The 22,078-nt window shown below is 42.3% G+C and overlaps 1 protein-coding gene across 1 annotated transcript in view; it reads right to left on the bottom strand.

Annotated features, from left to right (window-relative positions):
* The window catches only part of pigf (phosphatidylinositol glycan anchor biosynthesis, class F), a 47,900-nt gene extending 26,563 nt beyond the window's left edge, over nt 1-21,337 (bottom strand). Inside the window, exons 1-3 of the mRNA XM_068045186.1 lie at nt 20,867-21,337; nt 20,678-20,769; nt 15,857-15,973 (exon numbers count right to left, since the gene is read on the bottom strand). Coding sequence (XP_067901287.1) covers nt 15,857-15,973; nt 20,678-20,769; nt 20,867-21,097 — 440 coding nt within the window. The 5' untranslated portion in view covers nt 21,098-21,337. The remainder of the gene's footprint in view (nt 1-15,856; nt 15,974-20,677; nt 20,770-20,866) is intronic.
* Nucleotides 21,338-22,078: the final 741 nt, after the last annotated feature.

The raw sequence follows: 22,078 nt of genomic DNA, 5'->3' as shown, positions 1-22,078 counted from the left end.
CCGTACCCTCTCCAGTGCAATTACATCCTTTCTGTAATGAAGTGACCAGAACTGCACACAGTAATCAAGTTGTGGCCTAACCAATGAGTTATACAGTTCCAGCATAACCTGCTCTTGTATTATTAGCCGAGTTATAGAAAGGAAAGGATTCCATATGCCTTCTTAACCACCTTATCAACCAGTCCTGCTACCTTCAGGGATCTGTGGGCATTCACTCCAAGGTCCCTTACTTCCTCTACACTTCTCAGTATTTTCCTGTTAATTGCGTATTTCTTTGCCTTGTTTGACCTCCCCAAATGCATCACCTCACACTTCTCCAGGTTGAATTCCATTAGCCAATTTTCTGCCCATCTGACCAGACCATCAATATCTTCCTGCATCCTACAGCTATCCTCCTCGCTATCTGCCCCACGCCCAATCTTTGTGTCGTCCGCAAACTTCTTGATCACGCCCCCTACATTTACGTACAAATCATTAATATACACCACAAAAAGCAGGGGGCCCAGTACTGAGCCCTGCAGAGCACCGCTGGAAACAGCCCTCCAGTCGCTAAAACAGCCGTCAACAATTACTCTTTGTTTTCTGCCAGAGACAATTTTGTATCCACCTTGCTGCATTTCCCTGAATCCCATGGGATTTTTTTTTTTAAAAACCAATCTGCCATGTGGGATCTTGTCAAAAGCCTTGCTAAAATCCATGTAGACCACATCAACTGCACTACCCTCATCTATCTTCCTTGTTACTTCTTCAAAAAATTCGAGCAAGTTGGTCAAACAAGATCTTCCTTTAACAAATCCATGCTCACGATCCTTGATTAACCTGTGCCTTTCCAAGTGAAAATTTATCCTGTCTCTCAGAATAAATTCCAATAATTTGCCCACTACTGAGGTTAGATTGCCTGTAATTATTCAGCCTATTCTTCGCTCCATTTTTAAAACAAACAGAGGTACAGCATTAGCAATTCTACAATCCTCTGGCACTATACCTGTATCTAGTGAGGTCTGGAAAATGATGGTCAGACCTTCTGCTATTTCCTCTCTTGCTTCTTTTAACAGCCTAAGATACATTTCATCCAGCCCTGGTGATTTATCAACTTTCAAGGATGCTAATCCCATTAATACTTCCTCTGTCCCTATGTTTATCACATCCAATACTTCACACTCTTTCTCCTTAACTACAATATGTGTATCGTCCCCCTCTTTTGTGAAGAGGGACGCAAAGTATTCATTAAGAACCATACCAATATCTACCGCTCCTACGCATAGGTTACCTTTTTGGTCTTTTATGGGCCCTACTCGCTCCTTAGTTATCCTCTTACTCTTAAATGTATTGATAAAACATCTTTGGGTTCACCTTGATTTTGCTTGCCAATATTCTTTCATGCCCTCTCTTTGCTTTTCTAATTTCCTTTTTGATTTCACCCCTCCACTTTCTATGCTCCTCTCAGCTTTCTGTAGTATTGAGTTCTCAGTGTGGGACATGAGCATTCCTTTTCTGCCTTATCTTACCCTGGAGGCTCCTTGACATCCATGGGGCTCTAGATTTGGCTGTCCCACCCTTTTTCTTTGTGGGAAAGTGTTTACTCTGAACCCCTTGAATCTCCACTTTGAATGCTTTCCACTGTACTGACTCTGATTTACCTTCAAGTAGCTGTTTCCAGTCCACTTTCACTAAATCACTCCTTGGTTTAGTAAAATTGGCCTTGACCCAATTGAGAACTCTAACTCCTGTTCCATCTCTGTCCTTTTTCATAATTATGTGAAAACTGACTGAATTATGATCACTACCACCAAAATGCTCTCCTACTGTCACTCCTTCCATCTGCCCATCTTCATTATCTAAAATGAAGTCTAAAACTGCGCCCTCTCTTGTTGGACTTGCTACATACTGCGCAAAACATTCTCCTGAATGCATCTCAAGAATTCTGCTCCCTCAATTCCTTTCACACTAAAACTATTCCAGTTAATATTGTTGTAATTAAAATCCCCTTTTACTGCCCTATTGCTCTTGCACTTCTCAGAGATTTGCCTACATGTCTGCTCTTCTCTCTCCCTCTGACTGTTTAGAAGCATAAGTTAAAGAAATTGTAATCACCAAGGTTGTGCACAGGGCGTTTTGACAAAATATTATATATTTTTTAAAAAAGGCCACAAAATTTTATTGGCCCAGATTGAACAGCAAGTGGAGAAGTGATCACGCTCGCTGCTAACCTTGAGGGATGTCAGTCACAAAAGATTTAGCGAATTCTACGGCATGAATTTCACCTTTCCTGAAGTTAATTTCATTCTGGCGCCAGCTATAGGGGATCTCCAGCATTCAGCAAAAGTGATGTCATCAAGCAGGCTAAGCAGCCAATCACAATGAAGAATTGTCACAGACACAACAAACCAGGTAGTAACATTCATGTCTTATAATTTTACAGAAAACGAAATAAAGATTGGGGCATACAAATGGGATTAAAGGTAGAAACTGAAATACCAATCTTTAAAAATTAAAAATCTTTTGAATTATCATGGAATGGAGAAATTTGACATTCCACAAATATAAAATTAGTTTTTCAGGGCCACAGAAGTTGTTCAGCAGTAATTATGACTTAGCACACTGTTAAAAGCCCATCAACATCTCCATAAACTAGGAGTCACTTTTTCCAAGGGTTTTACAGCAAGAATAATATTGTAAAAAAAAAAAATGGAAGTTCACATCAATTCAGTGATTTCTAATGGATTTCGATCTACGAAGATTTCAACAGTGCACCCTGTGGAGGACTGGGGAAAAATCACTGACATCAACTTCTAGATATGTGTTTACCTGCACTTGTACGGACCTGAAGTTGCTGTCAGTTTCACAGAGTAATGACGGCGAACACCAACAGTTTTACCAGTTTAGTACAAAAGCGTGGGGTGGGTGGAAGTGAGCCACAGGATTTAATTTCTTATGTTTTGCTATGTGAGCCAGCACTAGGTGAACTATTGCAATATTAGGGTACCACTGGCATCTCGGGCAGCAATCTGAACAGCTAGTCTGGCAATGGGTGCCCCACTTTCATTCTGCATTTTCTCCTCATCTGAAAATGAGGACCGAGTCCCTTTGTTTTCATCCACCTGCAACACCTCTGCTGCATAATGTCGTGCATGATGCAGCACACCATCATTCTGGACACCCTGGCTGGTGAGTATCGAAACACGCTCCCACACATATCTAGGCACCGGAAGCGCATCTTCAACATTCCAATAGCTTGTTCCATGACACACGTGGTGGCTCCTGTTTGAGTTCTCCTGTGCTTCAATGGTGGGGTTCCTCACAGGCATTCTGAGCCAAGTTTGAAGAGGGTATCCCTCATCTAACTGCCAGCACTCAATTCTGCCACCTGGAAAGAAAATGTCTGGAATGTATCACGACAGATCCCAGGGAATCTGGCTGACACCTGCATGTACCTCATATTGATGGACAAATATCACTGCACCTGTGGGAATCCAGCCAGAGAGACAAATCCAAGTGCCCGCCCATTCTGGCTACCGTCATCACAAGGGAAGTTTATCTAACCCCCTGCCTGAAACAATCCGTCCATCACCTGCCTTATGTGTTTATGTGCAGCCAGCTGTGAGACCCTCAAGCTATCTCCGGTACTGCACTGGAAGGACCCAGAGGCAAAAAAAAAATTGAGGGCAGTGGCGACATTCACAGCTACTGGTAATGCATATCTGCCAGGTCTAGCAGGGAGCAGATCTTCTAGGAGGCTGAAGATGTCTGTCATCACTTGATGTGATAAACTCAGCCTGCGGAAACACTGCTCTTCCGAGATGTCAAGGAAGCAGAGCTTCTGTCTATAAACTCTGTGATGTGGGTAATGCCTCCTGTGACCTTGGCCCCAGTCCTGTGCACGTGCTGATCCCATCACATCATCACTGATGTGAATGCTGATGATCTGCCTCTTCTGATGTGCTATCAAATGCAGCCAATGTGCCTCCCATCCTGATCTTGTTCGTTTGAAAGCCTCCAAAAAGTTTAGAAAAAGCTGTATCAACACAAGAACTCCCGGGTTTAATTGCATATAAATCTAGAATCGCAATTTAAACTAACTATTCTAGCTGTTCGATAACATAGGAGGTACAGTTGGCATCTTACTTATTTTTCAGTATGCAATTTACTGGGATCGGGGTTGATTGGATTAGCATAGCTCGCGCGTACCAAACATAGCTACAGATAAAGATGTAGGTCTTAGTGTTCAAGAGACTTACTCTGCTTATGAAAATGGTCTTCAAGCAGTTTACACAAAAAAGAATTAGAAAGTGGCTGATGTGTAAACAAATAAATGGAACAGGGATCTCAAGAATAACACCATTTAAACTGGCTAGCCTATAATTTCTTTTTTTGGCCACTTTCCCCATAACTGGGGAAGTAATTGTTTAACAACTATTATTTCCTTTCCCAAATTTCAGTCCTCACTAAATGGACTTACACTCTCTGATCCAGAGTCGCGATGAAGCGCACCTTACTAGAATGTCCCAAAGTGCTTTGCATCCTACCTCGGTGATACTGTCACATTAATTACCAAACATTTTCTTTTAAAACTTGGAATGATTTCTGCAAATTGTCACTTTTCCCTCAATTCTCAAATCCGCTTTTTAAAAAAGAAACTGAGCTTCCTCTTCCCCAAGGTATTTTGAACACTTTCTTGTAGAGCTTTTTACGTTTCTACTGAATCAGCTGACCACAGTCCTCTTAAACTTTTACTGAGAAAAAGTGGTGACTGTAGGCTGCAAAAGTTGTTTCCGAGTATTTGAAACCTTCTACTGCTGATTTCACATTTTTTGGGGATTCCAGTAAATTTCCTCTTTAAGCTCTAGTCTTATTGGTACTGCCCTTCCCATAAAACCTCAACAGCACTTCAGATCTGATCTGACCATTGTATTATAAATCCTCCCCAATATATTTTAAAATAATTCAGCTTGCTTCACATTATTCCATCCAGCTAATGGTTTACCTTGACTATTCGAACACTGGGAACATGCAGCCTTCCTTAATCTTAATATGCCAGCAAATAATTAGCTGATTGAAGTCCCTCCTCCTCATGATGATCATTTTTTTTTAATATAGCCATTCCCGTCTGCAGAATCATTTTCCCGATCACCTTCTCCTCTTAAGTAGATAGCTCAGAGTAACACCATAATATTGACAAATTTTGGGCCAGATAAATAAATCAACAATTAATGCTGCCTTTATAAGGAAACTGGCCAACAAGCTACACCCGCAAACCTCCTATGGCGACTGATTTCCCATTTCAGGGTCGGCAACCTGAGGCTCCAGAGCCGCATGTGGCTCTTTCACATCTCATTTGTGGCTACCAACCTTTTCCATCATTGAGTCATAGAGTTATACAGCACAGAAACAGGCCCTTCGGCCCGTGCCGGCCATCAAGCACCTATTTATTGTAATCCCATTTTTCAGCACTTGGCCCATAGCCTTGTATGCTATGGCATTTCAAGTGTTCATCTAAATACTTCTTAAATGTTGTGAAGATTCCTGCCTCTACCACCCCTTCAGGCAGTGTGTTCCAGATTCCAACCACCCACTGGGTGAAAATTTTTTCCCTCAAATCCCCTCTAAACCTCCTGCCCCTTACCTTAAATCTATGCCCCCTGGTTATTGACACCCACTACGGGAAAAAGTTTCTTCCTATATACCCTATCTATGCCCCTCATAATTTTGTTTACCTCAATCAGGTCCCCGCTCAGCCTTCTCTGCTCCAAGGAAAACAACCCTAGCCTTTTCAGTCTCTCTTCATAGCTGAAATGCTCCAGCCCAGGCAATACCCTGGTGAATCTCTTCTGCACCCTCTCCAGTGCAATCACATCCTTCCTTTAGTGTGGCAACCAGAACTATACACAGTACTCCAGCCGTGGCCTAACCAGCATTTTATACAGCTCTATCATAACCTCCCTGCTCTTACATTCTATGCCTTGGTTAATAAAGGCAAGTATCCCATATGCTTTCCTAACCATCTTATCTACCTGTGCTGCTGCCTTCAGGTGATCTATGGACAAGTTCACCAAGGTCCCTCTGACCCTCTGTACTTCCTAGGGTCGGTCCTACCATCCATTGTATATTCCCTTGCCTTGTTAGTCCCCCCCAAAATGCATCACTTCACATTTCTCAGGATTAAGTTCCATTTGCCACTGCTCTGCCCATCTTACCAGCCCATCTATATCGTCCTGTAATCTAAGGCATTCCTCCTCACTATTTACGACACCACCAATTTTCATGTCATCCGCAAACTTATCATATCTCCTATATTCACGGTTAAATCATTAATGTACACTACAAACAGCAAGGGTCTCAGCACCGATCCTTGTGGTACACCACTGGTCATAGGCATCCAATCGCAAAAACAACCCTTGACCGTCATCCTCTGCCTCCTGCCACTAAGCCAATTTTGGATCCAATTTGCCAAATTGCCCTGGATCCCATGGGCTTTTACCTTCATAACCAATCTCCCATGCAGGACCTTATCAAAAGCCTTACTGAAGTCCATGTAGACTACATCAACTGCTTTACTCTCATCTAGTCACTTCCTCGAAAAATTCAATCAAGTTTGTTAGACACGATCTCCCCCTAACAAAGCCACGCTGACTATCCTTGATTAATCCCTGCCTCTCCAAGTGAAGATTAATCCTGTCCCTTAGAATTTTTTCCAATAGTTTCCCTACCACTGATGTTCGACACACTGGCCTGTAATTACCTGGTTTATCCCTACTACCCTTCTTGAATAATGGTACCACATTCACTGTCCTCCAGTCCTCTGGCACCTCTCCTGTGGCCAGAGAGGATTTGAAAATTTGTGCCAGAGCCCCTGCTATCTCCTCCCTTGCCTCACATAACAGCCTGGGATAAATCTAATCTAGGCCAGGGGATTTATCCACTTTTAAGCCCGCTAAAACCACTAATACCTCCTCCCTTTTAATGCTAATATGTTCAAGTATATCACAATCCCCCTCCCTGATCTCTACACCTACATCGCCCTTCTCCATAGTGAACACAGATGAAAAGTAATCATTTAAAACCTCACCTATGTCCTCCGGCTCCACACACAGATTGCCACTTTGGTCCCTAATGGGCCCAACTCTTTCCCTGGTTATCCTCTTGCCCTTAATATACTTATAAAATGCCTTGGGATTTTCCTTTATCTTACCCACCATTATTTTTTCATGCACCCTCTTAGCTCTTCTAATTACTTTTTTTTTAAGTACCCCCCTACACGTTCTATACTCCTCTAGGGCCTCTGCTGTTTTCAGTGCTCTGAATCTGCCATACGCCTCCTTTTTTTCCCCCTTATCCAATCATCTATATCCCTTGACATCCAGGGTTCCCTCGACTTGTTGGTTCTACCCTTCACCTTTATTGGAACATGTTGGCGCTGAACTCTCGCTATTTCCTTTCTGAATGACTCCCAATGGTCTGATGTAGACTTTCCTACAAGTTGCTGCTCCCAGTCCACTTTGGCCAGAGCCTGCTCATCATACTGAAATTGGCCTTCCCCCCCCAATTCATAGAACATAGAACAGTACAGCACAGTACAGGCCCTTCGTGCCGAACCTTTAACCTACTCTAAGATCAAACTAACTACCTACCCTTCATTCTACTATCATCCATGTACCTATCCAAGAGTTGCTTAAATGCCCCTAATGTATCTGCTTCTACTACCACCGCTGGCAGCGCATTCCACGCACCCACCACTCTCTGTGTAAAGAACCTACCTGTGACATCTCCCCGAAACCTTCCTCCAATCATCTGAAAATTATGCCCCCTGGTGATAGCCCTTTCCACCCTGGGAAAAAGTCTCTGACTATCCACTCTATCTGTGCCTCTCATATCTTGTACCCCTCTATCAAGTCACCTCTCATCCTTCTTCGCTCCAATGAGAAAAGCCCTAGCTCCCTCAATCTTTCTTCGTAGGACATGCCCTCCAGTCCAGGCAGCATCCTGGTAAATCTCCTCTGCACCCTCTCTAAAGCTTCCACATCCTTCCTATAATGAGGCGACCAGAACTGAACACAATATTCCAAGTGTGGTCGAATCAGGGCCTTATAGAGCTGCAGCATAACCTCGCGGCTCTTAAACTCAATCCCCCTGTTAATGAAAGCCAACACACCATACGCCTTCTTAACAACCCTATCAACTTGGGTGGCAACTTTGAGCGATCTATGGACATGGACCCCAAGATCCCTTTGTTCCTCCACACTACCAAGAATCCTGTTTTTAAGCCTGTATTCCACATTCAAATTCGACATTCCAAAATGAATCACTTCACACTTTTCCAGGTTGAACTCCATCTGCCACTTCTCAGCCCAGCTCTGCATCCCGTCAATGTCCCGTTGCAACCCACAACAGCCTTCCACACTATCCACAACTCCAGCAACCTTCGTGTCATCGGCAAACTTGCTAACCCAGCCTTCCACTTCCTCATCCAAGTCATTTATAAAAATCACAAAGAGCAGAGGTCCCAGAACAGATCCTTGTGGAACAACACTGGTCACCGAGCTCCATGCTGAATACTTTCCATCTACTACCACCCTCTGACTTCTATGGGCCAGCCAATTTTGTATCCAGACAGCCAACTTTCCCTGTATCCCATGCCTCCTTACTTTCTGAATGAGCCTACCATGGGGAACCTTATCAAACGCCTTGCTAAAATCCATATACACCACATCCACTGCTCTTCCTTCATCAATGTGTTTTGTCACATCTTCAAAGAATTCAATAAGGCTTGTGAGGCATGACCTGCCCCTCACAAAGCCATGCTGACTGTCTCTAATCAAACCATGCTTTTCCAAATAATCATAAATCCTGTCTCTCAGAATCCTCTCCAATAATTTGCCCACTACCAACGTAAGACTGACTGGTCTATAATTCCCAGGGTTATCCCTATTCCCTTTCTTGAACAAGGGAACAACATTTGCCACCCTCCAATCATCCGGTACTACTCCAGTGGACAGTGAAGACGCAAAGATCATCGCCAAAGGCGCAGCAATCTCTTCCCTCGCTTCTCGTAATATCCTTGGGTATATCCCGTCTGGCCCCGGGGACTTATCTGTCCTCATATCATTCAAAATTTCCAGCACATCCTCCCTTTTAACCTCAACCTGTTCGAGCATATCAGCCTGTTCCACGCTGTCCTCACAAACGACCAGGTCCCTCTCACTAGTGAATACTGAAGCAAAGTATTCATTTAGGACCTCCCCTACCTCCTCCGACTCCAGGCACAAGTTCCCTCCACTATCCCTGATCGGCCCGACCCTCACTCTGGCCATCCTCTTGTTCCTCACATAAGTGTAGAACGCCCTGGGATTTTCTTTAATCCTACCCGCCAAGACTTTTTCATGTCCCCTTCTAGCTCTCCTAAGTCCATTCTTCAGTTCCTTCCTGGCTACCTTGAACCCTCTAGAGCCCTGTCTGATCCTTGCTTCCTCAACCTTAAGTAAGCTTCCTTCTTCCTCTTGACTAGCTGTTCCACATCTCTTGTCATCCAAGGTTCCTTCACCCTACCATCCCTTCCCTGCCTCATCGGTACAAACCTATCCAGCAGTCGCAGCAAGTGCTCCCTAAACAACCTCCACATTTCCGTCGTGCATTTCCCTGAGAACATCTGTTCCCAATTTATGCTCCCCAGTTCCTGCCTAATAGCATTGTAATTCCCCCTCCCCCAATTAAATATTTTCCCATCCCGTCTGCTCCTGTCCCTCTCCATGACTATAGTAAAGGTCAGGGAGTTGTGAACACTATCACCGAAATGCTCTCCCACCGAGAGATCTGCCACCTGGCCTGGTTCATTGCCAAGCACCAAGTCCAACATAGTCTCCCCTCTAGTCGGCCTATCTACATATTGAGTCAGGAAACCTTTTTGGACACACCTGACAAAAACTGCTCCATCCAAACTATTTGCACTAAGGAGGTTCCAATCAATATTAGGGAAGTTGAAGTCACCCATGACAACAACCCTGTTACTTCTGCACCTTTCCAAAATCTGCCTCCCAATCTGTTCCTCCATGTTTCTGTTGCTATTGGGGGGTCTATAGAAAAGTCCCAACAAAGGACTGCTCCTTTCCTGTTTCTGACTTCCACCCATAATGACTCAGTAGACAAACCCTCCTCGACGACCTCCCTTTCTGCAGCTGTGATACTATCCCTGATTAACAATGCCACTCCCCCACCTCTTTTACCTCCCTCCCTATTCCTTTTGAAACATCTAAACCCCGGAACATCCATTCCTACCCGTGATATCCACGTCTCCGTAATGGCCACAACATCGTAGCTCCAAGTACTGATCCATGCTCTAAGTTCATCACCCTTATTCCTGACACTTCTTGCATTAAAATAGACACACTTCAACCCATCATACTGGCTGCAACTTTGCCCTGTCAACTGTCTAACCTTCCTCACAGACTCTCTGCACTCGGTATCTGCCTGTTCAACAGCTACCCCATCCACTGATCCGTGGCTCCGGTTCCCATCCCCCTGCCAATCTTTGTCCTTTTCAATAACTACCTTAAATCTTACAGTTATGGTCACTATCCCCGAAATGGTCCCCCACTGACACTTCTACCACTTTACAGCTTCATTCCCTAGGATTAGGTCCCATACCGCCCCTTCTCTTGTAGGACTCTCTACGTACTGGCTCAGAAAGCTCTCCTGGATGCATTTTAAGAATTCCGTCCCCTTTAAGCCTTTTGCACTAAAACTATCCCAGTTAATATTGAGGAATTTAAAATTCCCTACTATTATTACCCTATTATTTTCACACCTCTCCGAGATTTTCCTACATATCTGCTCCTCTATCTCTCCCTGACTGTTTGGAGGCCTGTAGTACACTCCCAGCCAAGTGATTGCCCCCTTTTTGTTTTTAAGTTCTACCCAAATGGCTCATTTGAGAAACCTTCTAAGATATCATCCCTCCTTACTGCAGTAATTGACTCCTTGATCAATAGTGCAATGCCACCTCCTCTTTTACTCCACCCCCCACCCCTCAAGATTCTATAGCCCAGAATACTGAGCTGCCAGTCCTGCCCTTCCCTCAACCATGTCTGTGATAGCAATATCATATTCCCAAGTGTTAATCAATACCCACAATTCATCTGCCTTATTAGTAAGACTTCTTGCGTTAAAATAGATGCAATCCAGCCTTGCATTATCCGCTTGTGCCTTAACAGGTCTATATTTGCTCTGCTTTCCAGACTCACTTAGTTTCGCTTCTATATTTGGTCACGCATCACCCCTTACTGTACCTCCACTCTGTATCCCATCCCCCTGCCAAATTAGTTTAAACCCCCACCACTCCCCCCCGAACAACACTAGCAAACCTCCCAGCAAGGATCTTGGTCCTGTTCTGGTTCAGGTGCAACCTGTCCAACTTGTACAGGTCCCACCTTCGCCAGAAACAGACCCAGCGATGCAGGAAACTAAAGCCCTCCCTCCTGCACCATCTCTTCAGCCACGCATTCATCTGCTCTATTCTCTAATTCCTATACTCACTAGCACTTGGCACCGGGAGTAATCCAGAGGATACAACATTTGAGGTCCTGCTTTTCAATCTGCTACCTAGCTCCCTAAATTCTTGTTGCAGGAGCTCATCCCTCTTTCTACCTATGTCATTAGTACCAATGTGAACCACAACCTCTGACTGTTCACCCTCCCCCTTCAGAATGTCCTGCAGCCACTCTGTGACATCCTTGACCAGAGCACCAAGGAGGCAACATACCATCCTGGAGTCATGTTTGCAGCCACAGAAACGCCTATCTGTACCCCTTACGATAGAAGCCCCTATCACTATAGCTCTCCCACTCTTTTTTTCCTCCCTTCCTGTGTGGCTGAGCCACCCGCGGTGCCATAGACTTGGCTCTTGCTGCATTGCCCTGAGAAGCTATCTCCCCCAACAGTAATCAAAGCTGAAAATCTGTTTGAGAGGGAGATAGACCTAGGGGACTCCTGCACTACCCGCCTAGTTCTTCTACGCTGCCTGGTGGTCACCCATTCCCTTTCTGCCTGAGCAGTCTTTACCTGCAACGTGACCGCCTCCCTGTACGTGCTATCCACAATGATCTCAGCCTCACGGATGCTCCACAGTGTCCCCAGCCTCCACTCCAGATCCGAAATGTGGATTTCGAGTAGCTGCAGCTGGAGATGCTTCCTGCACAAGTGTTTGCCCTGGACACTGGAAGTGTCCCTGACTTCTCACATTGCTCCACGCTGCCGAGCTGCTCTGCCATGATTTACCCATAATTTACTCCCTTACTCAAAAATTTGAGATTATTTACAGTAGGGATCTTGATTCCCTAAAAACCACTACTTACTATATAAAAAATTATTTTGCATTATGAAGAAAGCCTAAAACAATTAAGTCAAGAAAATGGCAAATCAAAGACCCAGACGGCAACACAATTTTCCTTATTGAGTTATTCATTTGCTTAATCAAAAAATTTAGTTTCTACACTGAGGGCTTCAATTTTTTGGGAGTATTTTCAAAAATATATAATAATTATGGTCCTAAAAAGGTAAATTAAAAGTTCGGACCTCTCCTCCCTCCTGGTTGTTGAGTTTATCTCATGATTCAATTTATAGATGTTAAAGAATTTAGCATTCACAATTATTTATTTCTAGAATTTATTAAATTATATAATAAGAATAAATACTGCATATGGGGGATTGGTCTCACTTGTCTCAATTTTGCTTTGCTACCAAGCCAAACAGGATTCATGTACGTCTGATATGGGATACGTCAACAAAAAAAAAAATCCAATTCTGGCCAGCAACTGTTAGTAAAGCTCAAAATATTTGCCAAAAATATACCCACCTAGAAGTGAGAGAAAACATGCCATACGATTCTCCAGGAAAAAGTTGATAAAGCTGAAGGCAAAATTAAGATTTGGGAGCATCAGGATTCAACTTTCAAAACAAAAATAATGGTTTTTGCTTATTCCTGGGATGTAGAAATTGGATTTTTTCCCAACCTATGTACAAGATTGAAATTACATAAAAGTCAGTGGTAACTGTGAAGTCATTCTTATAAGCTTCAGAGAGAGAAGTTAAAGCCAATGACATTTTACAGCAAAGGAGTGCATAAAGTCCCTTAGACTCTTGATAAACATTTTTCCTCTTAAGATACACTTATGCCTTTATTCCATTCTGCATTTTTTTCATGTTGCTGTTGCCAACAGTTTTTATTTCAGATAATTTTTTTTTCCAAAACAAGCTCTTCAGGTAAAAGCGTTTGCCAACTCCTGTCCTATTCCATTCACACACGTCTTCCACCCTTCTAAGCTGAACTGATTCTTCCTCAAACACCTTCAGTGTTATCCAGCACCAAAAACCTGTACAATACTTCTATTCTCATTCCTTGACTAACTCATCCTCGACTTACAATCTCTCCATTAACAAATCCTGTCCAACTCCAACGCTGCTACATCCAACATTCACATAATAGAACTTCCTCTTCCATCTCACCTGTTGAGGCTAACTTAAAGCTTGGAGTACAGCCTCACTATTGAAGCCATAAAACATGCCAACCTACCCCACCCACTCCCAAATCTAATCTTTCCTTCATACACCTTGTTGAATTATGGAAAGACAGGAACGAAGAACCTTATAATTGTTCCAACATTATCGATCTAAAAGGAGGCAAGCGCACAATTGAAGATTATGCTGGACCTGCCAATTCTCTCCTCAGTCTACTGCAACATTGAACTCCCTGTCACACAGCTGTGGAGTCTCTCATCAGAAGGACATCACGAGACATGGCCAGCTTCTTCATAATGGTGAAATCTAGTTCTTTCAGCAATTATTTGCATCTTACGCTGCATGCTGTGTTCAGGTACCTCCAAATCAGCACTTCCTCCAGAGTCAACAACACTTCTCAAATTTCTGTCAGAGTCAACCCTTCCGAACTGACTCATCTTTTAATCCCCGAGATACCGCCCAAAAAATCTCCCTTGTACACTGTATTTATCCTTGTGTGACCAAATCCACAGAAAGTCTAAAAAGGAGCCTGGACACAAGATTTAGGTAACCAAATAATAGAAAAATGGAAGGGAACAAACACTCAAAACCCCTATTTTCTACAGAATATGTATATAATATGTCAATTATAACTCATACACTAATTGTAGCATACAGATAGAGCTGACAGGACAGAAACAGGCCATTTAGCCCAACTGATCTATGCTCCACACTAGCCTTCTCTACCTCACTTCATCTAATCCTATTACATTATTCTTCCATTCCTTTCTCCCTCGTGTGCATATCTAGCTTCCCCTTTATTCACCTATGCTATTTGCCTCAACTACTCCTTGTCGCAGCAAGTTCCATATTCTTAGCACTCTCTGGGTAAAAAGGTTTCTCCTGAATTCTTACAGGATTTAATTACTAACTTATATTTATGATCTCTAGTTTTGGACTCACCCACAAGTAGAAACATTTTCTCTATGTTTACCCTATCAAACCCTCTCATAATCTTAAAGAACTCCATTAAGTCACCTCTCAGTCGTCTCTTTTTAGAGAAAACAGCCCTGAGCCTGCTCATCCTCTCCTGATAAGTATATCCTCTCAGTTCTGGTATAATTCTTGTGAATCGTTTTTGCACCTTTTCTAGTGCCTCTATATCCATTCCATAATATGGTGACCAGAACTGTACCCAGTACTCCAAGTGTGGTTAATTATGGTTTGATAACTATAAGTAATTCAAACTAGCCTAAGAAAATTGAATACTACTTGATATAATATTCGGAGGAACTAAGGAAATTTAGCCCATGGTCGGTGACATTAAAATCCATTTGAATTTTGTTCGTATGGCTTCTGATGCCATCAGTACCCAGAGATGCTGTTACAAATATGTATCTCACAATCAACCAGTATTCTGTATTTGGGACAGAAAAAGATATTTCTGTATTTTGGCTTGGGCAATTAACATTAAAGAGCCCGGAAAGTGAAGATTTTAAACAGTAACATTTTTCAAATGTGCCTAAGGACAACTCTATGGTTAAACAGTACTCAGGTTACCTTCGCTACAGCCAGTCTCCTGAGGAGCATAGTGTATTTCACTGAAAATAGATTTAAATGGCTGAGCTAACTGCACATTCAGTACATAAATGAAACATACCCTTCTGTTATAAGCTGTACATTTCTGTGGTTATATTGATTTGATATGCTGAATTCATTTAGAGAGTTAAAGCAACACCATTGTATAAAAAACGTTATTTGCTGGATACTCGAACAATCACAGTCACATAGACCAGCAAGTTTTCGGATACCACGTGTAAACTAATGTTTAGCTGACCTCTGCCAGGAGAGCAGTAGGGGCACAAAACTGGCCACACCTCCCTCTGGTTTAAAGGAAAGGGTGGGGGTGAGGTGGAGTGAAAGCCACTCAAGGCCCCATCTCAAGGGCACTATCTACAACCACTGCTGTGAGCGGACACTGGAAACGGTCATCAGTTGAGGGCAAGATTTAGATCAGCTGCAATAGCCCCCGTGGTCAAATAGTCTGTTAGCACTCACTATCAAGGTCATACATATATAATACATGCCTTCAATTGGTGAGGGAAAATTACATAGAAGTCGTAATTGTAATACTAGGCCGAATAACAAAACTGTTCTCAGACATCAGCTTACAAAAACTTAGAAAAGATGCAACTGCAACATTGATTTTACATTAATCAGACTAGATTGCATAGGAATATAAAACAATGAATAACAGACTATTGGATACATTGGATACCAGCAAAATTCAAATTTTCATGGTTTGGTTTGGTTTTCCCACAATAGAACAAGATTGAACCAACACTAAGTCTACACTCTCTTCACAGCTTACCCATTTTTAGTGAAGACACGTATCCATGCCTGTACATTGGGTCCCAGCATACACAGACAACGAAGTGTTGTAAAGGTAGATAATAAAACTGCGAACAAGAAGGTCTCCCTAAAGGACCTGTAAAATACAAACCTAGTTTACAATTGGTAGCTTCATAAAATAGTTAAGTGTTTACTATACATTATTCACAGCATACACAAAATAGGGGCTAGCAGACCAGAGTTTTGAGATTCATAGTTGGATGTTCCTCCAGCTGAATCCACTCACTGAAACAGGGAAGAATCATTGTGGCTATCATGCAGTAAAGTGCAGTGTCTCAAGCATGCTACATTATCAGATATTTTGTGCACAAGGCCACATAGCGAGTGGGAACTTGCTTATGGAGGCAGCCCTTTCCATTGATACACAAGAAAAAAACCTGGAGATCCCAAACTGCAATGAGTTTCCCCTGAACCTGCAGCTAGTCAGTTTGGTTATCAATGAATATACTAATTAGGAACAGGAGTAGGCCACTCAGCCCCACGAGCCTGCTCCACCATTCAAAAAGATCATGGCTGACCTGATTGTAACCTCGACTCTACATTCCTGCCTACCCCGATAACCTTTCACCCCCTTATCAAGAATCTATCTACTTCTGCCTTAAAAACATTTAAAGACTCTGCTTCCACTGCCTTTTGAGGAACAGAATTCCAAAGACTCACGACACTCAGCGAAAAAAATTCTCATCTCTGTCTTAAATGGGCAAATCCTTATTTTTAATAGTGACCCCTAGTTCTAGATTCTCCCATTAGAGAAAACATCCTTTCCACATCCACCCTGTCAAGACCCCTCAGGATCTTATGTTTCAATCAATGGGAACTTGACAAAGTTAAATTAAAAAGATTAGATTACCCATGCCAAAGCAAAAAGAAACTAAGCTTAATTTAAAACAATATTTAGTTTTTTACTCCCCTTCACATAGTACATTTCTCCATACCAAAGCAGGCCACAGTCGAAATAGCCAATTACTGAGGTACAAAAAGGCAGGCTGGGGCATCTCAATCTGATTTGATTCGCTGGAATGCATCAGCTGGTTCCAGTCGATGCCTTCCCTCCCTCTCAGGTGAAGTCAGTAACTCAGAGAATTTTCCTGATTGATAAATATGGAAATTTCCCACCAAGATACTGAGAGTACAAACTTCATAATATAGGAGGAATAAAGGACATTGCCAATGAAACTTGTTGCATCCTGATGAACATTTTAAGGGCATCACTGAATATAGGAATTGTCTCAAGGGACTGGAAAGTGAAGGTAGTGCCAATTTATATCTCAAAAAGGGACAGAAGACTAACCCAAAAAACTATACACCTGTGAACTAGTTATTGGTCATGGATAAAATAGCAGGCACCTTGACTGGCATCAGAAGAAATACAGTATGATGGAAGAATTCACTCAGCAACTCTACTAGAGTTCTTCAGGGTTATAATAGAGCTAGTTTCCAAGGTGAACTCTGTTGATTTAATATAACATTTCAGCAAAGCCTTTGGCACAGTACTACACTATTTTACATGAGAAATGCACAAAATAGGACAGAAGTAAATAACTATTTTATTGGAGTCAGACTTTGCAAAGGGTAGTTATTAAAGGATTATTAACATAGAAGGACTAGAGTGGGCCTTTATGGCTGTGGGCCAGTGTAGTCTTTAGTGTACAATATTCATTTTGTGGAACAGGAGGTTACAAAGGCCTGCAAGTCTGCTGATGGAAAACGAAACAGAATCATAGGATCTATAAAGGGATAGAGCACAATGATAAAAATTAGCATTTGCACGTACACCGAGAATATCGTGTGAGAATATTGTCCAGTACGAGAGGAAGGGTTGAGGTATAAGGAGAAAATAAAAAGGGAGCAGTCTAAATGAAGGCAAGTAAGTTTTTGTAAAATAGGATGCTTTGAGAAGTGATTATCAGCACTGAACATGGGAAAAAGGCAGTCTATAGATAACCTTATTAATGTATTTCAAGATATTAAAGGGAATAGATAAACTGAAGCACAGAGTGATATTCAATATTAACATGTACTGGAACAGGGGGACATAGATTCAAGATTAGATCAGAGGAGTTAAATCTAATTTCTTTACACAGCAGGTGACTATTTGGAATAACCTACTTTGAGCAGTGGAAGGGAAAGATGTTCTAATTTTCAAGGTGATTGATACATTTTTGGTGCACAAGTCTACTAAAAGGCATGATAGGTAAAATGACATCCAAGACCTTGGGACCAGATGGATTTAATGGTCCAACCATCCCTGTACAGTCCTATTTCCTAAATACATTGAAACATGGCAAGGTTAAATAATCATGCATCTTGAATAACCATCTCCTCTTGCTGTTTCTTGATTGTCTTGGGGAACCAGAGAGAAATGACCCAAATATGCCTAAAACTGGCTGCAGATTTGGTTCTGGGTGCTTTTTGCCTCCCTTCAGAGTTTCATTACTCAAAACAATGGAGGGAGCATTGCTGAGTTTCGGTCTTTTCCCACCCTTTTTTGTATGTTCTGTGTCAATGTGCTCCTGACATTATTTGCAATAATTAAATTAAATTCTGCGGACAGGGGAGGAGGGAAAAGCAAATCAGAAAATAAAATTCCAGGAGCCATGACACAACTTGAAAAATCAGGTGAACCAGGTAGAGTCATAGAGTTATACAGCACAGAAACAGGCCCTTCAGCCCACCGTGTCCGTGCCAGTCATCAAGCCTATCTATTCTAATTCCATTTTCCAGCACTTGGCCCGTAGCCTTGTATGCTATGGCGTTTCAAGTGCTCATCCAAATACTTCTTAAATGTTGTGAGGGTTCCTGCCTCTATTACCCTCAGTGAAAAGATTTTTCCTCAATTCCCTCTAAACCTCCTGCCCATAACCTTAAATCTATGCCCCCTGGTTATTGACACCTCTGCTAAGAGAAACAGTTTCTTCCTATATACCCTATCTATGCTCCTCATAATTTTGTATACCTCAATCAGGTCCCCGCTCAGCCTTCTCTGCTCTAAGGAAAACAACCCTAGCCATCCAGTCTCTCTTCATAGCTGAAATGCTCCAGCCCAGGCAACATCCTGGTGAACCTCCTCTGCACCCTCTCCAGTGCAATCATATCCTTCCTAAAGTGTGGCAACCAGAAATGTACACAGTACTCCAGCTGTGGACCAACAATGTTTTGTACAGCTCCATCATAACCTCCCTGCTCTTATATTCTATGCCTTGGCTACTAAAGGCAAATATCCCAAATGCTTTCCTAACCACCTTATCTACCTGTGCTGCTGCCTTCAGTGATCTATGGACAAGTACACCAAGATCCCTCTGTACTTCCTATGGTCCTACCATCCATTGTATATTCCCTTGACTTGTTAGTCCTCCCAAAATGCATCACCTCACACTTCTCAGGATTAAATTCCATTTGCCACTGTTCTGCCCATCTATATCGTCCTGTAATCGAAGGCTATCCTCCTCACTGTTTACGACACCATCAATTTTCATGTCATCTGTGAACTTGAGGGTAAAATATTGGGAAACTAAAAGCAATTTGTATTGTAGACTTTGTCTCAAACAGAAATTTAAAAGCAAACACATTCCAGAGCAGTTTAGATTTAATACAATATTGTACATCAAGCTTTTCCTGCATCTACAATGCTTAAGTGCATAACTAAGAGATAGATTTTCTTCATTTTACATCGAATTCACAGCACAGAAACAGCCCATTTGGCCCACTGGTCTGTGCCAGTGTTTTACGCTCCACATGAACCAGCTCCTGCCCTATTTCATCTAACCCTATCAGCCTATCCTTCTATTCCTTTCTCTCTCATGTACTTATCTAGCTTTCCCTTAAAAGCATCCAAGGTATTCGCCTCAACTACTCCTCGTGGTAGCAAGTTCCTCACTAAACACTCTGTGTAAAGGAGTTTCTCCCGAATTCTTTATGGTATTTATTAGTGACTATCTTATATGCATGACCTTGAGTTTTAGACTCCTTCACAAGTGAAAACACCTTCACTACACCCACCCCATCAAACCCCTTCCTCATTTAAGGACCTCTATTAGGTTACCCCTGAAGCCAGCGAAAAGAGCCCCAGCTTAAAATCAGTCTTTCCTGACAGGTATAACCTTTCAGTTCTGGTATTATCCTTGCAAATCTACTCCCACGCCTTGATATCATTTAAGAAAACCAGAACTGTACACAATATTCTAAGCATAGTCTAACCAAGCTTCTTAATAGAACCAAAACAAGAAATGCTGGAATCACTCAGCAGGTCTGGCAGCATCTGTGGAAAGAGAAGCAGAGTTAACGTTTCGGGTCAGTGACCCTTCTTCGGAACCGTTCCGAAGAAGGGTCACTGACCCGAAACGTTAACTCTGCTTCTCTTTCCACAGATGCTGCCAGACCTGCTGAGTGATTCCAGCATTTCTTGTTTTGGTTTCAGATTTCCAGCATCCGCAGTATTTTGCTTTTATTTTTTTTCTTAATAGAACCTCTGCTTTTAAATTCTATTCCTCTAGAAATGAGCCCCCACAGTGTTTAATTTCGATTTTTAAATGCCCTTGCTAACCTGCACTGCTATTTTTAATGATACTGACTCTGGTGACTTTTCGTTGTCCCGGATGCCAGCTTAAAACAGGGGTTACACCCCTGCAAATTGGGGTCCTACACCAGCTTCCCCTTTCACCATGAAAAAAGGGTGGGGTGAAAGACATCAGTTACCTGCATTTTTTGTCCACAATTACAAGTTATAAGTACCCTCCCAGAATGAGAACCCTGATAGAATTCCAGTTCATTGTATACTTACGTTAGTAGCGGCGCTCCATATAAAACTATAATTCCATGAAACATTAAGCAGGAAGTGAGGAATAACAAACAGGACCTGAAGATCTTAGTGACCTGAAATTAAGACATAGAGCCAATACAGATTATTTTACTTTTTCAAAACAAAATGCACAGCCCTCAAAATGTGTGAAACATACATCACGATCTTTACCTTGGTACTGGAGGAATTCTTTTTGCTAGAGGTAGTGTTCGTTTCCAACAATGAATACAAAACAATGGTAACAGCAGCAACAGTGGCAGAGCAAACACATAGCCACAGCAAGTGGCTTCCAATTACAGAAAAGTCATCCAAAAATAAAGGGGGAACCAAGGTAGCAAACACGACAGATAGGATGAGAATAATATGCGCAGAGAACATGCCTCTTAACTCAACATCCTTCATATTTGTCCCTTAGTGATTTGTTACCAACTCGACTGTGCAAAATGTTACAGCATTAAAAATGATAGCCAACGACCAACTAAAAAATAACTCCTTCTGAAGCTAGCTTTTTAGCCAAATGTTATTTTATAGTATCGGTCCATCTAGGTTCTTCCTGCCTCTTTCCTAGATTACAGATCAGCCTCTCTCATCCTTCCCACTTCCACCATCAAGACAACCTGCCTCAGTGCAGCGGAAGCGCTAGGCTAGGCACTCGGTGATTGACAACACCATCCAGCCAATCAGAATCAAGGCATCCGCCGCCTGCTGCCTGACTGTTGGCCGATTTTGGACCAATCGTTCGGAGAGAGGGCGGGACCTCTGACGTAGGACATTTGGAGTGTAACTTTTCGTTCCAGGCGCGCTTTCAGCCCTTTGTGCCTGGGGGCAATTTGAGCACTGTGTCAGGACTGCCAGCATTGTAGATGGCGAGGGTAAACAAGTTAAATTCCCCTAATCCAAACAGAAAGTGCTGGAAATATTCAGCAGGTCAGGTTGCATTTGTGGAGAGAGCAACAAAAATTTACTTTTCAGGGCGATTACCTTTTCAAGGTCACACTGACCTGAGACGTTAACTTCTGTTTCACTCGCCACAGATGCAGCCAGACCTGCTTAGTTTTTCCAGCATTTCTGTTGTTATTTCTGATATTCAGCATTCGCAGTAATTTGTTTTTGTAGAAGTTAAATTACTGTATTAGGGTCACTTCAAATTGAAAAATGGCAAAGAAGTTTAAATATAAATTAGTACAGGAGCAAAAAAAAACACTTTACCTGTAAACGGCACCTACTTGTTTTTTTAATTTCCAAAATATACTTTATGCATAAAAATCTGTAAAAATTACATTGCCAAACAGTTTCAAACAGCATCGAGTCAAAAAATACAAACAGTGCAAAGGTGATCAGTTTCCTTCTATACATTCATGAGTTGCCTCACAACTCTTCCAT

This window comes from Heterodontus francisci, chromosome 13, assembly GCF_036365525.1.
Source record: "Heterodontus francisci isolate sHetFra1 chromosome 13, sHetFra1.hap1, whole genome shotgun sequence".
In the NCBI taxonomy this organism is placed as follows: domain Eukaryota; kingdom Metazoa; phylum Chordata; class Chondrichthyes; order Heterodontiformes; family Heterodontidae; genus Heterodontus; species Heterodontus francisci.
Note: the sequence above shows the minus strand (reverse complement) of the source record. Positions and strands in the feature narration are given on the sequence as shown.